The sequence below is a fragment of the Rhodamnia argentea genome, chromosome 6, assembly GCF_020921035.1.
Source record: "Rhodamnia argentea isolate NSW1041297 chromosome 6, ASM2092103v1, whole genome shotgun sequence".
Classification (NCBI taxonomy): Eukaryota; Viridiplantae; Streptophyta; class Magnoliopsida; order Myrtales; family Myrtaceae; genus Rhodamnia; species Rhodamnia argentea.
In genome coordinates this window covers 20,270,906-20,289,685 of record NC_063155.1, presented here as the reverse complement: position 1 = coordinate 20,289,685, position 18,780 = coordinate 20,270,906, and the positions used below count along the sequence as shown (strand labels likewise).

The 18,780-nt window shown below is 40.3% G+C and overlaps 2 protein-coding genes across 2 annotated transcripts in view; both read right to left on the bottom strand.

Moving 5' to 3' along the window:
- LOC125315459 (putative disease resistance protein At3g14460) overlaps positions 1-18,780 on the bottom strand; it is a 707,586-nt gene that overhangs the window by 241,993 nt on the left and 446,813 nt on the right. The window lies entirely within an intron of this gene.
- LOC115734535 (GDSL esterase/lipase At5g33370-like) lies at positions 7,924-11,116 on the bottom strand. The gene is made up of 5 exons (XM_030665381.2): positions 10,762-11,116; positions 10,532-10,659; positions 9,872-10,114; positions 9,139-9,391; positions 7,924-8,397 (listed from the first exon to the last, which is right to left on the bottom strand). The coding sequence occupies exons 1-5, from the start codon at positions 11,012-11,014 to the stop codon at positions 8,165-8,167; spliced, it is 1,110 nt and encodes a 369-aa protein (XP_030521241.1). The 5' UTR covers positions 11,015-11,116; the 3' UTR covers positions 7,924-8,164.

Here is an 18,780-nt window from a genome sequence, read left to right as displayed (position 1 = left end):
GAACTTGCTCGGGAGGATGAATCGATAAATGAGCATTTTCAATGTTCAGATGTGGCTCATCAAGGAACATGCCACCAAAGGTGATGGGGTTCTTTGTAGACATGGCAAATAGCGATGTTAAGAGCATCCCTATACCTCTTGATCTCTCGCTCGAAGCTCTTCATTTTCTTCCTTTAGAGACGCAAGTTCATGACTTTCACTTCGAACCTTCACTCGGGCCCGCTTGTTTTGAAACCAAAACCTGACCTTCAAGGGCTCCATTCCTAGCTTCCGGCTCAACTCATTTTTTCGTTTCCCGTTCACGTAAGGGCACTCCTTAAAGGCAGCTTCGAGCTCTTTGATTTGATGTTTTCTTTTAGGGGGTTGACTACGGCTGTTGCTTCTTGCTATTGTTGTTGTTGTTATCGAGATCTTGAACTTCACCGCCAAGGGAGTTGGGTTTTACGGCTTCTGCGGCTGGATCCGGCCTCGAAATTCAGCGGTTCATTCTCGGGGATGTCTAGGTTGGTTGCCTCCGGTAAGTCTTGGTAGCCTCCAAACATGTTGGATTGAAATACTTCTTCTTGCCTTTTGTTCACTCTACTCTCCGTCGTATGCTTACTCTCTCCAAATTCTTCCGAGTAAACATGCATGTTCCGTAGCCTCCCTTTTAACGTGGATGAAAACCACTAAGCCGAAGGCTTCTCCCAAGATTTCGTGTTTCCCGCTCTGTCTTCTTCATTTCCTTCTAACATGGTGGGACCCTCAAATCTTTTCTGCAGTATGCTTGTCCCTCTTTTAATATGGCGGAACCTTTAAGTCATTTCGCAACTTTTCGAATTTCGTGAGCCTCGAGATGGTAGATCCGTGATTCACGGACGAAACGTCTGTAGTTTTGCCCGGATAATTAACTCGGCCCCCACAATAATTATTGCTATAACTTTTTCTGCCCTTTAAATTAGGATTTAACGCCGAGACGATTATCGCTTTCATATCTTCATCTCCAACCTTCTAAGCACTCTTTCGCATCCACTCTTTTTAGCAGCTTCAAAGAACAATGGCCTCCCTCCCCGCACGCGTCTTCTCGGCTGAAGTTTTGGCCAAATGGGAGAAACTTTATAATCTCTTAGGCCAGGGCTACTCTTATATAGCCAACCATCCGGAGGTCGAAACTGAAATCCGTCTCATGTTTACGGATATGGACACCGTTTCTATTAAAGGTACCGAGTTAGAAAAGGAATATAGGATCTTCCCTACCCTCTTCACTAACTTCCTGGAGGCTTACCATCTTGCTCATCAAGATGTTACTTTGGCTCATCTTGTGAGAGCTCGCTATCGGGATCGGTCGGACAGCTTGGTGTTGGCCGGTCTTGTAGCCGACAATCATAAGAAGGCCCTTGACTATGGTAATGAACAAGTCTCGCTGCTGATTCGTGAGAGGGGGAACTTGGTGGAACGTTTGGCCATGTCCCGGACCATCTTCGAGCGCGATCCGCTCGATATCGTTTTGAAATTCCAATGCACATGGCTGGAAGAAAGGCTGGACGATCCGACCCTGGATATAGCCCGCGGGAGAATGCTGATCCATGACTTGGAATCTGCTGCCGAGTATCACGAGGACAGGGTGGCCAAGCTTAAAGAGAAATGTGAGCTCCTCCTCTTTAAGTCGGGCGGATCTCGATTCTCGAAGCGATCGGTGTAGGCGGAGCATCAACCGTATGGAGAGTCGGTTAAACTCCTTTGTGATGCTCATTAGGGCTCGGTTTGGCTTTACGTTCCCACCCCGATGATCCTGTTTGTAAGGTTTCCCGATGGATGGAATAAATGCAAGTTTTTACTGATTTGCATTTCGCTTTCGCATTATTCCTTCTTCCATGTGCTTTGACGATTTTATCTTGGTCGTCATATTTTTTTGCAAGATAACCCCTTTACTTTGTGGATATGTAAATCTCACGCTCCCGATGATCAATTCAATTGGGCCGAGAAACCCCCATTTGAAATAATCTCTCAACAAACGAATGCCCGAATGTGAACAACTCAAGGATCTGTCTTAATATTATAACTCGATTATGAAAACATGAGAGTAAATCAAGTATAATATTTTTTTACAAAGCATCGAATTGACTGGATTGGTAAAGACACGACCATCCATCTCGGCTAGAATTAAAGCACCACCAGGGAGCACCTTCTTTACTATATATGGACCACCATAGTTTGGAGCGAACTTCCCTTCCGGGAGTGGGACCATTGGCAACCATTTTCGCAAGACCAGGTTATTGATCCGAAAATATCGAGGCCGAACTTTTTTGTTGAATGAATTAGCAACCCTCTCGTGATAACACCGGCCATGACATATAACCTTAAGTCTCTTTTCATCGATCGGATTCAATTGGCTCGCCCTCTGCTTGGATCCATTCAGCTTCCGTCAAGATAGCTTGAGACAGTATACGTAAGGAAGGAATTTCCACTTCAACCGGTAGAACAGCCTCCATTCCATATACAAGAGAATACGGGGTTGCCCTAGTAGATGTCCGGATCGAGGTCCGATACGCCATAAGTGCAAATGGCAACCTCTTATGCCAATCGCGATAATTTTCAGCCGTCTTCGCTAAGATTTTCTTGATGTTCTTATTGGCGGCTTCTCTTGCTCCATTCATCCGAGGACGATATAGGGAAGAGTTCGGATGCTTGATTTTGAACAATTCGTCCATTAGCTTGTTGTTTAAGTTCGAGCCATTGTCGGTGATTATAGCTTCAGGTGAACCGTATCGAGCAATGATATCCCGGCGGATAAAATTCACGATATTTCGTGCCGTGACCGCTAAATAGGATGCGGCTTCGATCCATTTGGAGAAATAGTCAATCGCCACCAAGATGAATCGATGGCCATTGGATGCTTTAGGGTTGATAGGGCCGATAACATCAATGCCCCACATAGAAAACGGCCATGGTTCGGATAACCGATGCAACTCGTTTGGAGGGACATTAATCTTGTTACCATGAATCTGACATTTGTGACAGCTTCGGACATGCTGAACCGGGTTGGAAGTCCCATCATACTTCTCGAAGTCGGGCATCTTGAACTTCTCCGGCACTGTGACCGAAGTTGTCCGTAGGGGGAACTAGAGCGAGGAAGCGGCGGGCTGGCGGCGGATGATTGAAATTTGGCGGTGAAGGCGGCCATCATTTCTTTCATCTTTCGGGACATCATCCCTTCAAAGCGCTCGGTCAAGGAGCCAAGTTTCTCGTCTAGGGCAGCACTAACGGCATCGTTAATGTCGGCCATCCTCTTTGCGACCGATCGAGTAATATGTGGAGGATCCGTGATAAATTACCTGTACACAGTAACAAACCCAAAATTAGTACAGGGAGCAAGAATAGCGAGCCGGCCCATGGCATCCCTCTAGACTCAAATGAACAAAGTGATTATGACCAAAGGATTGAAACATGTAATTTTCAGTTTGTCCGCTTTTACGAAAAAATTCGTATTAATTCGTACGTTGATCAAAACATGTCCAAATTTTACGAGCTTGTAGTTGAGAAGATGATGAACAACTTTTATGTTGGCCAATCAGACTAGAAATGCACGGATCAAATCAGTTTAATGTGTCTTTCCAAAAAAATCACGTTCAGAAAACTGTTATAACCGCATGTTGTTGAAAAAACGAAGGGCCATCTTAAATTATGAATTTAATTCTGAAATTTTGCAAGATATTAGTTGAAACATAGGTCTACAACTTTCGTGTTTGGCACTTACTCAAAGCTCGATCGTAGAATTTAGTAAAAATCGCACAACAGGAATAAGCCAAATCAGAATTGAGGACAACCGATGAAATTGTAAAAGCTACGGAAGCAAAGTGCGAAATTGGAAATAAGACAATGAAACTTCTAAACAATCAACCTAAACCATGGACCCGCCCAAAATAAAAATGAGATAACATGGTACAAGAGACAAGAAATTACCTCTCATACGAAGAAAATGCCAATCACAAAGACATGCGCATGAATTGTGAGTTTAAATCTTATTCTATCTATCCAAAAGGCTTTTGCAAAGTGAAATGATGAACGAAACGACATGTCGCAGCCTCGCGACACGATCATCATGACTAGTCGCAACCTCGCGTACAATAGTCATGACTAGTCGGGTCCAATCACTTCGGCTTGGTTCGGTCGACAAGGGCAATTCTCATGCATCGTAGCCTCACGTGCATAAGAACGGCCCTTGAGCCATTTTTAAAAAAAAATTTCGGGATCCGGATGGGATAACCTTTAGCGAAGCCTTACCGCCAAGGTTAAAGGACTATCTAAATACCATCTTAAAACTATTAGTGTGACCCGGGTCCGGTCACGGGTTGTGTGCGGTGTAGTGCAAAGACGATAAATCATGCGCAACAATTAAAAGCAAACACCGCTTCAATGATTCAAAAGTTAAATCACAATTCCAATTCACCAAGCCTGCAAAACAAAGGGTTAGCCAATCACTCCTCCCCTTATAACTCCCAATCTGCAAAAACATTTAACACCTAAGAATGAGAATTCAACCAAAGTTTGCCAAATCAAGTGATTCCTTTTTCATGAAATTATCCGGCCTAAGTCCTCTTTGGGTCCCCAGTGGAGTCGCCAAGCTGTCGCGACCTTCAAAAAAATAAACGAGTTAATTTTCGGGCTAATAGATTATCGGGTTAATTAATTAACTAACCTAACTCGGACTCTCCCAAGTCCATACCAAATCGCAACTTATGGTTCATGTGATTATCTTGCAAAAGATTTTTCATTTTTTGGAGCCGCCACTAATCATTTTTGGTAGGTTGATTAGAAACCTAAATAAAATAGCGGGAGAAAACTATCTTATTTCCGCGAACCGGAGATTTTGAATTCGGGGATTTGGTTACGTCAGATTTCTCTAACGCCCTTTCGGTACCATTTTCATGAAAAATATTTGATTTGGCAATTTTGATGGTTTTTACTTGAAATTCAAAGATGCAATTTTTTGGTTTTTTCTTCTTTTTTATGAGAATGCAAAACATTGAACTTTATGTGATATACACCATGGATGATTTAGAAAGGAAGAAAATGCAGTTAATCACGAGTATTTATAAAAATAAATTAACATGTAATAATGCTAAAATTTGGAACACGTAGCATGTCTAAAATAAACAAACAAATGTTCAAACCAAACGATTACATTTTTGTAGATAAAGATGGAAATGATTACCTTCTATTACACAAAATCTTACTCACATACACGTTATAGTTCCCTTCAAGATCTCGGAGCTGGAAGAACGCGGCTGTCGTCGAAAATGGCAAGCAATGGCGTTGTTGGGTGGCGAGAGGCGAAATATGTGTCGGGACTCGTCGAAGATGATGCTTGACTAAAACCCTTTTCTTCACTCTCGAATTTCCTCTTCTAATTTTTCTCAAGAACTCTCTTTTTCCTCTCTTAAAAATTCCTCTCAAAAACTCTCTCAAAACTCTCTCAATTCTCTTCCACTCTCCCCTTCCTAAAACTCTTCTCAAGAGCTCTCTACCTTCTCTATCACCAAAATTCTCCTCCTCTTTTATAGGCAAAGTTCTCCATCCTTCATTCTTCACCTTCATTTCTTCACCTTCCATCTTCATCTTCTCTTCTTCATTTTCATTTCTTCACCTTCCATTTTCATCTTCCCTTCTTCATATTCATCTTCTCTTCTTCATCTTCCCTTCACCATCTTCCTTTCATTATCTTCTCTTCTTTATCTTCTCTTCATCACCTTTCCTTCATCATCTTTCCTTCATCATCTTCCCTTCTTCATCTTCTCCTGGTATTTGCAATGCAGTCCCCGAAGTTTCAAGTATTTGCAATTCGGTCCCGGAAGTTTTAAGTATTTGCAATACAGTCCCCGAAGTTTCAAATCTTCTCGGTGTATTTTTCCATCCCGTGCCTAGTCTAAACGCATGCTAAATTAAGTGTTACGCTTGCCCAATTATATGCCAATGCAATGTACGCTAAAAATAAATATGTGAGATGATTTTTTATAATTTTTATGCAAAAAATAGATTAGTCAAAATTTAGGCGTCAACAACCCATTAGAACAGATTTCTCATTTTTTTGAACCTGGAATCTTCCATGCATGCTCTGGAACTTAGAACCTATTCCGTCATAGATTTTAGGGTCGGTTCAATGGTTTACGAGGTTCCATCTATATTCTGAATTTAACGATTGGAATGAATCATCATCTTTTATGACTATCATTTGCTACTACAATCTACTAATCACAACTCATATTTAGACATACCAATAAATATTAAATGTTAATAAAGTAAAAGTCTCAATCATAAGTATCGCCGAAAATGAAAATTCGGACTAATGGTTCCAAATTACACACTCATCATCGAACGTTATGAAATTTCGCAAGATCGTGCGAAAATATACACCGAGAAAAAAAAAATTGTTAGAGGTTTCAAATTTCACTTATTTGAAACTTGAAATCTACCGATTGAAATAAGTTTCTCAATTTTTAGAATCCGAAACCTAACCTCCATACCTTGGATTTGGAACCGAACAAATTCCTTACAAGTTTGGTTTCAAGTTTCAGGTTCTACCTTGAGACGATACTCACCCGTGCTTACCATGCATCGGCAACTACTTCCCAATGATCAGATCCCATTTCATGCGGGAGTCGAACTACGAGGGACAGTTGACCCCTCTCTCTCTCTCTCTCTCTCTCTCTCTCTCTCTCTCTCTCTCTCTGCATGCGACAACATTAAAGAACCCAACTACACTTGGGTTCTGCATTGCTGTCCGCAGTGCCGGAGAACCACTTTCCAGGCGCCTTAATGAGGGCAAAGGAGGACACGTCTCTTCGAGGATCACCAGAGTTGCCTCGACCCAAAACCCTCGCAGAAGCAGACGGCGACTTTGATCGAGAGCGCAACCGCATCAGCAACTCTACCTCCCTTTTGCCGGTTGCGGCGCGCAGCAGGAACATTCCGTTCAGGCGTCAGAGTCAGAAAATCGTCGTATTTGCTGCCGGAGAGGCAGAAGCGACGTCGCCTCGTGCGGCACAAGACTGATTAACTACGTCATGTATTATTTGTTTTCGGATGGAGAAGGACGCTCGACTAGGAAGAAATCTGCAACTCAGCGTTGAGGAAGACGACAAATCTCCAAAGACGATGAAAAGTATCAGCTCGAGGCCCACTCAGGCCATTCTGGGCCTATGATGAGCTGGAGCCGCTTCCCCGTACTGGTCCATTATGACTACTCTGGCCCACATCTCTGTAATCCGACCCGGTTGGATGCCAAGTGGTACCACACGACTTTGCGGGCCTAATTTCCTAAAAAAATCCCCTCGATTTCGAACCTACTCTCAATTCTATCCACGACTTTTCTTTGTTGAAAAAGAATCACTAGCTTTCACTCTAATCACAAATCTACCCTGCGTCAAAAAATGGTCACTGGTTTCTTCAAAATTCTCGACTAGCGACCCTCCACCATGGCGAATGGCCGCCGTGCCAGTTTTTGTTGTCGTAAAGGGCAGGCATACCCTCTGCAAAGGAACAAAAATTTTATTGAAAATCCGATATTTCTCGAATTACATGAAAAGCACGAGTTACCTCTAGAGGTTCTAAACGTTTACGGTTTTTGTACTTTTAGTTTCAATCTTCTCTATGCAAGCATCGGCTTCATGGTTTAATTATGAAAAGATCCCAATGTTTGGGACCTTCTGGAGACGCCCTGCTCCTTTAAATACCTATAAATTCACAAATAACCTTTTAAATAGTCGTAAATACCCTTGTCACGTAGTAGTCACTCTCATCTCGTTCATACATCTCCAATCCTATCGATGTCCGTCCATTTCTCAAAAAATGAATGATTGGAAAAAATTCTCTCTGAAAATGATCGTTTGTATCACCTGAACTAATTAGCCAATAATAAAATATTTTCATTATCGACAACAAACAAACCGAAATTATTACGTAATTGAATAAATTTCTGTTTACCATCAAGCACAACATGTAAAACTTTCGACCACATTACACCACCGCACCACAGACTCTCACTTCCTAAGCCCTGCCTGAACAAAGAGCGCCAAGAATTGGCAAGCAAAGATATAACGACCGAACACAATCTTCATCGGAAATTCAAGAGGAAAAAAAAAAAAAAAGATACAAAAGATAAGATTAGCCTTAGCCATGATGAAATTTAAGTCCTGGCGTCCAAGGCCAAGATGGTGCTGAGGTTCATTGGGTTCATATATCTGGTGTCGCCGGTCAGGATCTGTCTGACGATGAACCTGTTGGCCCTCTCCGACGGATGGAACGGGTCCCAAAATGCATAGATGTCCCGGTTAGGGCACAAGTTGGAGGCCACCGTGCACAGCCCCAATCCGTTATAGGGACCTTGCCCGCAGCACGCCACCTTCGATGTCACGAAACCTGCATCCATCGGTCACGCGCAACAAAAGCCCGATCAAAACAAGGACGACCCGGAAGAAAGTTTAGCCCCGATAGAGGAGGCACGGGCATGCCGGGATGACTCTAGTTCGGGAAAGTTTAGGACCCTCGAGTGCTAATCAAGACCGGCAAACATGCCAAGAGAAATGCAAAGTGCTAGTCTCTCTCGGATCGATTGAGATCAAACCGGTAACCATTGTACTAAGGCCACGGTTCACATCATTCGATTGTGTCCGCTCGAGTCTCGCTCACCTCCTGAGTCGACGCGGCTGCGATTTTAATTTCTGCCCACGTGATGGCTCGTCTCTAAAAGGGTGAAGAAGTACATGTGATGCCCCGTTATTAACTAGACTGAATGTGACAGACCTAAGTCATTCACGTCTCGCATTTAATAACGAGAGTGGGCAAATGGACCCTGAATTTCAGAAAGGCCACATTTGCTTTAGTGCCCAATAAATTCCTCATTATATAAAGATAAAATAAAAAATTAATTTTCTCATTTATAAAAAAATACTAGACATGGGCTCCCATAACAATAACATCCCAAAGCCCAAGTTGTCCCAAATCTATTTAATTGCTTAGGATAATATAAAACATGTATTTAGATCTTATTTCATTTTGTATATTTTTCACTCGTGTGCTATACGAGGGTTGATGCATCTGCTATTTCAAGTGCAAACCATGTTTCGTTTCTCGATTTTATTTTATTTTTGACAACATTACCATATGCTTGAGGGTTATTGATGAAGCCAAGGCTCATCTGTTGCGCGTTAGCCGCGACAAACACGTTGGAGCCGATTTCGCTGTTGAGACCGTTGATCATTTGGACGAGCTGGGGGTTGAACAAGCCAGCTGCCCGCTGCAGGTCCTCTGCACACTCGCCGTTCCGGCTCCTCATAGCCAGCTCAGCTGGGACGCAGCCCAATGGCCCGGTTCCGGTCACAAGGACCCTCCGTGCTCCTAGTTCGTATAACCTCTGAAATGAAAAATTGGAATCTTTTTGTGAAAAATCATAACGGAGAAGCTTTCATATAGTTAACAACGACAACAACAATAATAATAATAATAATGCAACAAGATAGTTGTTGTTGTTGTAGATGTACAATACTTCTTATGCATTATGCCTATTGAATGAGAGAGAGAGAGAGAGAGAGAGAGAGAGGCAAAATTATATGGTCAATCAGAACTTGTCCCCCTAGCCTTAAAGAGGAGATGTCCTCCATCAGGACAGCATTAAAAGGCCAATGTTTAAATACAGCGAAAATGCTTTTCAATCTCATCAGCCAAACCGGCTAAAAACATCCTCGTTCACAACGTGCATAGATCAGAACTGAAACACGGAGAAAAAGTTTGATGTTTCGCATTGGTTTTGCTAGCCTTTTGATAGCCAACGGAAAATCTCAAAAATGTATATCGTCGCTCGACCGATAAGGAAAATTTCGAATGAGTGGCTTACGATCAAGATCTTGCGGTACTCGGAGATGAGATAGACGACATAGTCGGGGAGCGAGTACTGGCGGGACCGGGCGGAGAAAGGCACCAAGTAATAGTTGTTGACGAAGTCGTTGCCGCCGAGGGTGATCAGCACGAGAGCACCGTTCACGAGCCGCTGCGCTTGGCCTTCTCCGATGAGCGCGGCGACCCTTTGCTGGTACTGTTGGAAGAATTGCAGTTGCTGGGTGATTCGGATGATGTTAATCTGCAGAAAAGGAAAACCCAGAGACAAGTGACGTTGTAGATCAATGAAGCAAATATCAACACCAGCTATAGAAATTCATTGCCAGTAATGTACGTCTCCAAGGTTAAAAACATATCACTTAGCACAATGTACGATTCAAGCGCGAAACTTTCATTTAATTTCAAGAGCTAGAAACGTACGAGCATTTGAAATAATCAATACATTTTCCATTTCTTGACTCAATGTGGAATACCCTTTCATCTACATTCTTTGTTTTTGCTTTCTACGATTTGAACATGAGACAAACGTAACCTAATCTGACACATTGTTTTTCTCTCTCTCTCTCTCTCTCTCTCTCTCTCTCTTTTCTTTCAAGAGCAAGAGATTTGCAAGCTACTAGCAAAGCAAAATGCAGTTCAGTTTGAGACTACAACTTACGAACTGAATTCCAGTGTCATTCAAAATTCCGATTCCGGCGGAAGCAAAGTTGGCGCCGACGAGCAAGTTTTCTCCGGTGAGCTCGGGAGCCAAATATGGCAACGTGGGTTCGGCGCCAAGCGACTCACCTGACAATCAACAAAACGACCACATAAGTTTGGAAAAACAAAAATGCCGAAACCACCACACACACACACACACGTATAAATCTTCCTTTCTCAAATCCTAACTGATAAGGTCGGGAATGTTCCGGCCGTTGGAGAAGCGGCCAGTGGGCCGATGAGTCGGATAGTCGATGCCGTAAGGCGGCGAGTCGGCCCTGGCGGTGGTGGCGAGGTAGTTGTTGTTGCCGTTGTCGACCAGCGAGTCCCCAAAGACAAAGAAGGCGCGCTGTGCCTCGGCTCCGGGAGTCGCAATGCCGATCATCACCGCCAGGCTCAATATCACCGAGCAAGAAATCCAAGAGAAGAACTTGCCCTCCATTGGGAATAACCAGAGCACTAAAGTATACACTCTATAGACCTTAGAGAATGTAAATCTTTTATTTAGAGCGAGGCTAGCTCCATGCAACGCAATATATATTGGAAAAGTTGAAGAGCAAAGGGCTTATGTAAAGATCAATCATTTGGATTCATGCATTGAATGGCAATATCTGCTAACGCCGCGGTAGAGATGGACGAGGTCCACATCCCCCGAGGCTATTATTGCGTCCGAGTAGGGCTTCGAATTGAAGAGGGTATTTACTAATTATCGCTGTTTTATCGCATTGTAAAGTGTGTTGTTCTCTCTCTCTCTCTCTCTCTCTATATATATATATATATATATATATATACACATTTTTAGTGTTTTAGCACCTTGCCATTCTTGTAGAGGATGCAAGGGTTGAGTTGAAGAGGGAAAAAAAACAAAGGAAAAAAATTGTACGAAAAAGATAATAATGCCTATAGTAGACGGACTAATCTCTTTGTATGTGTTGTTCGGAAAGAGAAGACTTAATGATTATTCGTTCGGTGAAACCAGAAGTCAAAATTATTAAAGGATGAGATCAATTCAGAACCTCGTTCATCGCCGACCGTGCCATGTGAGTCGTTCGGTATCCACGTCGGCAATATCCAACCAACATTAGTCGGAAGGGACTCAATTGGTACAAATGCAAAAAGTTTAAGACTAAATTGGCACTATTAAAAGGTTTAAGACTTTTCCAACACTTTTCCCAAACTTCATCTACGCTAATAATTCCTTTTATTTTATTTTATTTTGTTGATAAACCACCTAAGGAGAACTATGAATTTAGGGCAAGTGCCTAGTTTTTTAGCCAAACGTCCAGAGAGACTGAAATTATTACTGGGATGCCACTTTGCTCCATTATTGTAGTGGCATCATTGTTCATTAACTTGAGCAAGTTGTTAATGGTCTTCCCCAAGTTGAAAGAGGAAATAATTCCTCTGGAACCAAGTTTAAGGCAGTGATTTTGACCAGAATGGGTTTGTGATACGACACCTTGCGTTGTCGGGTGATGGTATATGCACAAAGCAAAACAAACCAAAGCCAACTTCACCCTCAAAATTTGGCCCGAAAAATTACATCAATGTCCACCATTTTTATGAAAGAAATGACATAACAAGGTAAAGTATTCTTAGGACCTTGTTAATGGGTGCTTCTGAACACTTGTGAAGTATAAATATTTCCATTTTCGAAGTTTGATTATATATAACACGAGAGCAATCGATACTTTAAGAACCGTAAAGCTTTGCTTGAGTTGTTGCTTGTTAACAAAATCCTATCGAATTATGAACAAAATGGCAATTTCGAAGGAATGGCAGAATAAACTTATTATCTCCTAAATCTTTTATAGATTCTAAATTTGAACTATCCAAAAATTTACAACAATTGAACTTTGTTTGGTAAACCAATCTTAACCATGCTCTCTCTTCTTATCTATTTATTTATGTATCTCATTATATCTTTTTATCTCTCTATATGATAAAAAAAAATCCCAAGCCTCTTAAAACCTCACATTTTTAGCCCAAAAAAAAAAAAAATCGCTAATGTTCATGCTTGATACGAAACAAATACAAATGGCGACGACATAAGACTGAATAGTAGACAAAATGGTTTGTGTTATCTCGTAAATCTCTTCTAAATTAATATAAAACATAGTTTCTCTTCCTTTTCTTTTTATTTTCCGCATTAAGTTTCCAACACTCCCCAAGCCCGTCCCAAGCGCATTACGGTGTTAACATAATATACCAAATCCGCCTTAGTAAAGCAGTTGGGTTCCCACTGGTACCCGTAACCCGTAATAATATTTTATAATAAATAATAATCTACAACCTTAAATTTACAAAATTAGCGAATTATTCGAAACTCGTTTGTTATATATCTCTAATTAGGAATTTACGGAGTCTCGTATACAAAATTGAAATTTTTTTAAAATTAACGGCCATAAAAGTATAAGATTCCACTGTTGTCGCTACCTGCATATCTAGAGGGGATCGACAAACTTACGTGTCAACAGCTATTTGGTGAATCGCAGTAATAAACTCGGATATGTTCATGTTCTATTTTGTTCATTGTTTAGTACTTACGACATATCAATATAAATGAACCTCAATACGCACAAATGTAGATAAGAATCTCTTATAATTCACCGTTAAATCTAGTAAGAAAAAGAAAATATCATCATTCACCTACGACTATGAAATTTTTTTGCTTCTCTAGCTACTTCTTTACAATTTAAACATGAACACGAAGTTACGGAAGAGAATTTCTGTTTTCATAGATTTTTTACGTGAACCACAAAGCTAAGAAGGTGAATATGTTTCAACACTCTTGCCGTTTTCGTAGAGTTTTTTCATGAACGAAAAAACCTACGAATGAGTTATGAAACTTCAACATGAACCGGAGATACAAAGGAGAAGGAGATGAAGATGCTAGTTTTCTTTAGAGATTTCATTGCCCGTCATTCTTCGAGAATTACAAACATCATTTTCAAGGTTGAATATGTTCACTTAAAATTTAGGTTCTTCTGCTTCATTTTTGTTACTTATTTTTTAATTTTATATCTATTTTTATCATTATTTTTATTCCCTTCCATCATTTCTCAATAAAGTTTTATACTTAAAATATGTAATGATATAGATACTGAGCATATATATATAAACTACATATTATAAAGTATGAAGAAATAAAATATATAAATAAAAGGGAAATTTTCAAAAAAGGGCTCCAAGTGCCCTCATTTTCTCAAATAAAGACACGAAATGAACTTTATTTCAAATAAAGGCTTGAAATGCCCCGATTGTGTCAAAAAAGGGCCTGAAATGGTTATAATTATTTCAAATAAGGGCCTGGCCTTACCGGCCGGCCAAAATTTTGCGGCCGATCGATGGTATTTTCGTAAAAATATAAATTTAATATAATTTTTTTATTGAATTAAATTAAAACAAAAAAGCAAAAATAGAAAAGTAAAAAAACATAAACATAAACATAAACATAAACACATGCGGGAGGTCAAAACCTCCCACCTGTGTTCTTCATTTCTTCTTCTTTTTTTAATTTTTTTTGTTGTTTTTCAAAATTTCTTAAAAAACAGAAAAAGGAAAAAATAAAATAGTAAATGACCAAAATGTCCCTAGCTAAAATGACTCAGGCCCTTGTTTTAGACTAATATGTCACTTTAGGCCCTTAGTTGAAACAATATACACTTCATACCCTCTTTTGATACAATTATGGTACTTCAGGTCCTTATTTGAATTAAGGTTCACTTCAGGCTCTTATTTGAGAAAATGATGGCACTTGAAGCCTTTTTTTGGAATTTTCCCTAAATAAAATTAGAATAAATAAAAATGATTTTTTATTATTATTTTGAGTTTCTTTTTAGCATTACAATTCAAATATTATTTAAATTTTATTATTTAAGAAGTTTGTTATTCAAAAAAATAATTTTTATACCATGAATAAGATAAATCATATCCACATTTATTTCATGTCCCCATGAGATAATTTTATCCATGCTATATCCCTTACCCCACTTTATCTTGTCATAAGCAAGAACCAAACACAAAATAGGTTCACTTCGGATGCATTTGGTTCAACTTTCCCAAAGCCTCTTGAGCCCCCAAAGCCCCTTGGGAAAAATGTGGGGCATTTGGCAACTATTCTCAAGGGATTTTGGAATGAAAGCTAGCCTACCAGCTGTGAGCTTTCAGCATTTGGCGAAATTTCAGGCTATGATTTTTTCTTGCAAAACTATCCTCACTAATTCTTTCAAATTCCGGTTTTTCCATTCATTTTTTTTTTTTGCAACATTAGTAATTTTTATGAAAAATAATCAAACCTTAGAGCTAAGGCCACGGACGCCGGCGAGCTAGATCCGGCACAAGCGCCCTTCGCCTCGACCATGCGAGCCCGTGTGAGGGCCATTGCGGGTCACGCAGCCTAGGAGATCGCTGCGGGGGGTCGTGCGACTCGAGGTGATGGCCGTGTGGGGGTTGTGTAACCCCCAGCGGCCCTCGTCTAGGCTCGCATGGTCCAAGCGATAGCCACCAGCACCAGATTTGGCTCGCCGGCGGCCATAGCTAGGGTTTGATCTTTCTCTTTTTTTAAAAAATAAAACATTATCTAAAAAAGAAATATCATGTGAACGCCCCTTTGCAAATTTTTTTACCAAATACTTGTCAACCCAAAGTTACTTTCCAAAGTATTTTTTTACCAAACGCCATTTATATTTCCTCAAAGCCCTTTAGGCTCAATATATTTATATTTCCTCAAAATCCATTTCCAAAGTGGAACCAATCGCATTGTCCAAACTAGTCTCACTTTCCCAAAACATCTATCCGCTTACGGGCCTCCATTAGGATTCGGCGGGTCGGATACACTGTCAATATTTGCCCTACTTCCTTCCCTTGGCATAACAAAAAATAACTAAACTAAATCTCAACATGTCTTTGGAGGTGGTTTTTATCGTACACGAGTAGTTATTTTTATATTACATCAAGTTATTTTAGAAGTAACGGGGAAAATATGTAAATAATAAGAAAAGAGAACCCAACATTGGATATTAAGGGTCTGTTTGGTATCACTCAGGATTCTTTGATTCTTATTTTTTTGTTCACGGAAACAGAAAAGAACAGAAATCTATTTCGTAATTTTTTTCTGTTCTCGGGAACAGAAATAAGAAGCCAAATAAAAAATTACTTCTTTGTTTTTGGAAACAATTTCAAGAAACAAGGTCCCCGAAAGAGAAACAATATCATTTTAGAAAAATAAGATCAATGTAATTTAATGCTCGTCTTTACAATCACGAGTCCACCGACGGCCCTCGCCACAACCATCGATCACCGATAGCCACCGGTTGCTACTTGTCGCCGTTGCCAATCACCAATCGTTGCCGCTGCCCGTCATTGATTGTCACTAATTGCCGCCATTCATCACCGGCCTCCATCACCGCCACTCGCTGCCACCGGTCTCCACAATCGCCAATTGCTACCACCGCCACCGGTTGCGGTTGTCGTTGTCGCCGGTCTCCACCACCACCCATTGCCACCGGTCTCTACCACCACAATGGCTGTCGATCGCCGATTGCCGCCGCCGGTTTCCTCCATCACCAGTCCCCGCCGTCTCTACTAATATTTTTATAATTAAATAAGAAAATATTGGGAATAGAAATTTTTAGGGTCGTACAAAACGCACTTTTGTTCTATCATTTTTATAATTAAATAAGAAAATATTGGGAATAGAAATTTTTAGGGTCGTACCAAACACATTTTTGATCTTTTTCTAATTCGAGAATAGAAATTTTGTATAGTTATCAAACGAGTTCTTTTGCTCATAAACTGTGTTATGGAACAAAATTAGAAAAAAAAATTATTTCTGCTCAGAAACTATTCTGAGGAATGGAATTATTACCAAACAGGCGCTAAGTGATTCGTTCCATGCAATCTACGTCCTCTAGGAGAGAGGCGACATGAATCCACTGTGATTGATGGGTTTGTGAGAACCATGTTATTCTGATCGACAAGCTCGAGATGAGCAAAGGCGAAATCGCTGTTGGATCCTCTCCTACTCATTCTTGCTCAAAGGAACAGGCTTGGCCGACATACCTGCATGATTATCTGCCGCAGAAAACCGCGGTTTGGAGGCGGGTCTTGGCGAAATCCGGCGACGCGTCTCGAATTTCCAGATTTTGGGAATGATCAGGGGCAAATTTAGTTGAGTTTAGTCCTTTCATATTCAAAATACACCAAACACCGCACGAGATGGGTCAGGCTATCACGATCTTCATCAATTCCGTTTCCAAAGATGTGAATGGCCATCATAAATCTGCAGATTTTCTCGTCCTTTCTTTTATCCTAAACCTGATCCCGAATCCCGAACTTGATATCCTCTTGTCCCGCAGAAATTTCGGCATGATCAGTGTCCACATAATTCACTAAATTCAGCAAATGATGAATTGCTCAACGAGATCAATGCTGGAGTTTCGCAGAAGACATGCAGATCTCGTTTGTGGAGGAACTCGATTTCTTGACTACTCTGCAATTAATCAAGCAGATTGTTAGAAATATCTTACCTGATTCTATGTATCTCTCGGATCGGATCGTAATTCTGATTGATTGTAATTTCTATTGTAATATTATGTAACTATAGAGAGCCGTCCTATAAAGGTTCGTGTATAGTACATCGAAGGATACATAAAATTTTCCAATTCATTCTTTCAAAGTTGGTATCAAAGCCTCCTCTTTTAGGCAACTTAGTGTGTCGGGTGCACTTGTCACCCGGTTGCTACGGCCACTCAACTGTGTTCACTGCGTGCGGACAAGTCACATATGAGGAAGTACATAGTTGAGTCCCTTCCACGATGGTTGTGTCTCGATGTCAACCGCATCGGCCACGTCATCCGGTCGAGCCTTTTTCACGGAACTGGCTTTTCTTACTATGCCAGCCGCACAGGCCGCATTGCTAAGTAACTATTTTCCCAAGCCAACCGTATAGTCCGTTTGATGCTAAGGCACCAGTCGTATAGATTGCGTCGCTCAGTTTCTATCTCGCAAGCTAGCCGCATTGGCGCTTGCTATTTCTTCCCCCTATTCTCGACCTTTCACATGTCATTTCGAGACGCCAATACAACTAGCAGACTCACCACCACTCTCAAACTAGCTAGATCTAAAAGTTTCGCCAGAGCTGGACGCTGCAACGTCGGTTGTTGGACGTTGTTTGACTTGATTTTAAAATTCAAGTTTTTGTTGATTATTTGTATTTCTCAATATTGCACTTAATCTTTCATCTTAAATAGTTATCTAATAAAGCCTATAAAGGCCGATGCGTTCTTCATTATACATATATATATATATATATATATATATATATATATATATATAGAAATATACACAAATTTCAAATTCTTTCTTGCACTCCATTATTCTCAACTTGGTATTAGGCACATATGGAGAACTGGAAGTGACACCAATTGCGTGCAAACTGCTCTCCATGTTTGTTAGAGTGCATCAATCCAAAAAGAAGTCACTTGATTCAAATTAATAATAAACTTGTCCACACTTTTTTCGGGTGAAACATTTAACATTCGAAGCTCTCATGTTAATTCAAACGCACTAATCTCGAGCTTGATACAAATTAATCATTTTGACCGACTGCTTGTACGTATATTATGAGTAAAAAAGGGGTTAGAACTACAACGAAGAATGTAGTAGCAATAAGTGCAAGAATGTTTACTCCTAGAATCTCATTGTTCGTACAAAGACAATATTTTATTGCAAATGAACGAGAAATCGAGGAATAATCCATAAACTAAGGCTCCATTTATTTCCCGAAAATCTAATAATTTGAAAAATATTTTCCTAAAATGCTATTACTTGTATCGCTCAAAAAACTTAGTCAATGGAAAACGTTTTCATTATCAACGACAATATATGCCTTTAACATTTTCGTGAACGTTGCAAATATTTTTCGCTCAAAGCAATGATTTTCAGGAAAATATTTTTTAAATTATTCAATTTTCGCAAGATAAAAGGAGTCTAGATCATAATTATTTATAGGGCCCCGTTTCACATATAAGGGGAACCTTTCGTTAAAATAGAAGCAGAAGTGGTAAGAATTATGCAACAACTGAAGTCAGTTTGCTTTGTAGGAAAGAAGGACATCATGGTTTCATGAGATTTTTTTGTAATAGTTCAATAAATACCCTTCAAACATATGCCAATTTTCTAGAAAAATAATCATGATTAAAGTAC

What these genes read in the sequence shown, in the direction of transcription:
- LOC115734535 (XM_030665381.2), bottom strand. Translation starts at nt 11,014, where the DNA reads ATGGAGGGCAAGTTCTTCTCTTGGATTTCTTGCTCGGTGATATTGAGC. An exon ending in ATGACACTGGAATTCAGTTC is followed by an intron (nt 10,115 to 10,531) that starts GTAAGTTGTAGT and finishes CCTTTTCTGCAG; the next exon opens with ATTAACATCATCCGAATCAC. An exon ending in CAATAACCCTCAAGCATATG is followed by an intron (nt 8,398 to 9,138) that starts GTAATGTTGTCA and finishes CGATGGATGCAG; the next exon opens with GTTTCGTGACATCGAAGGTG.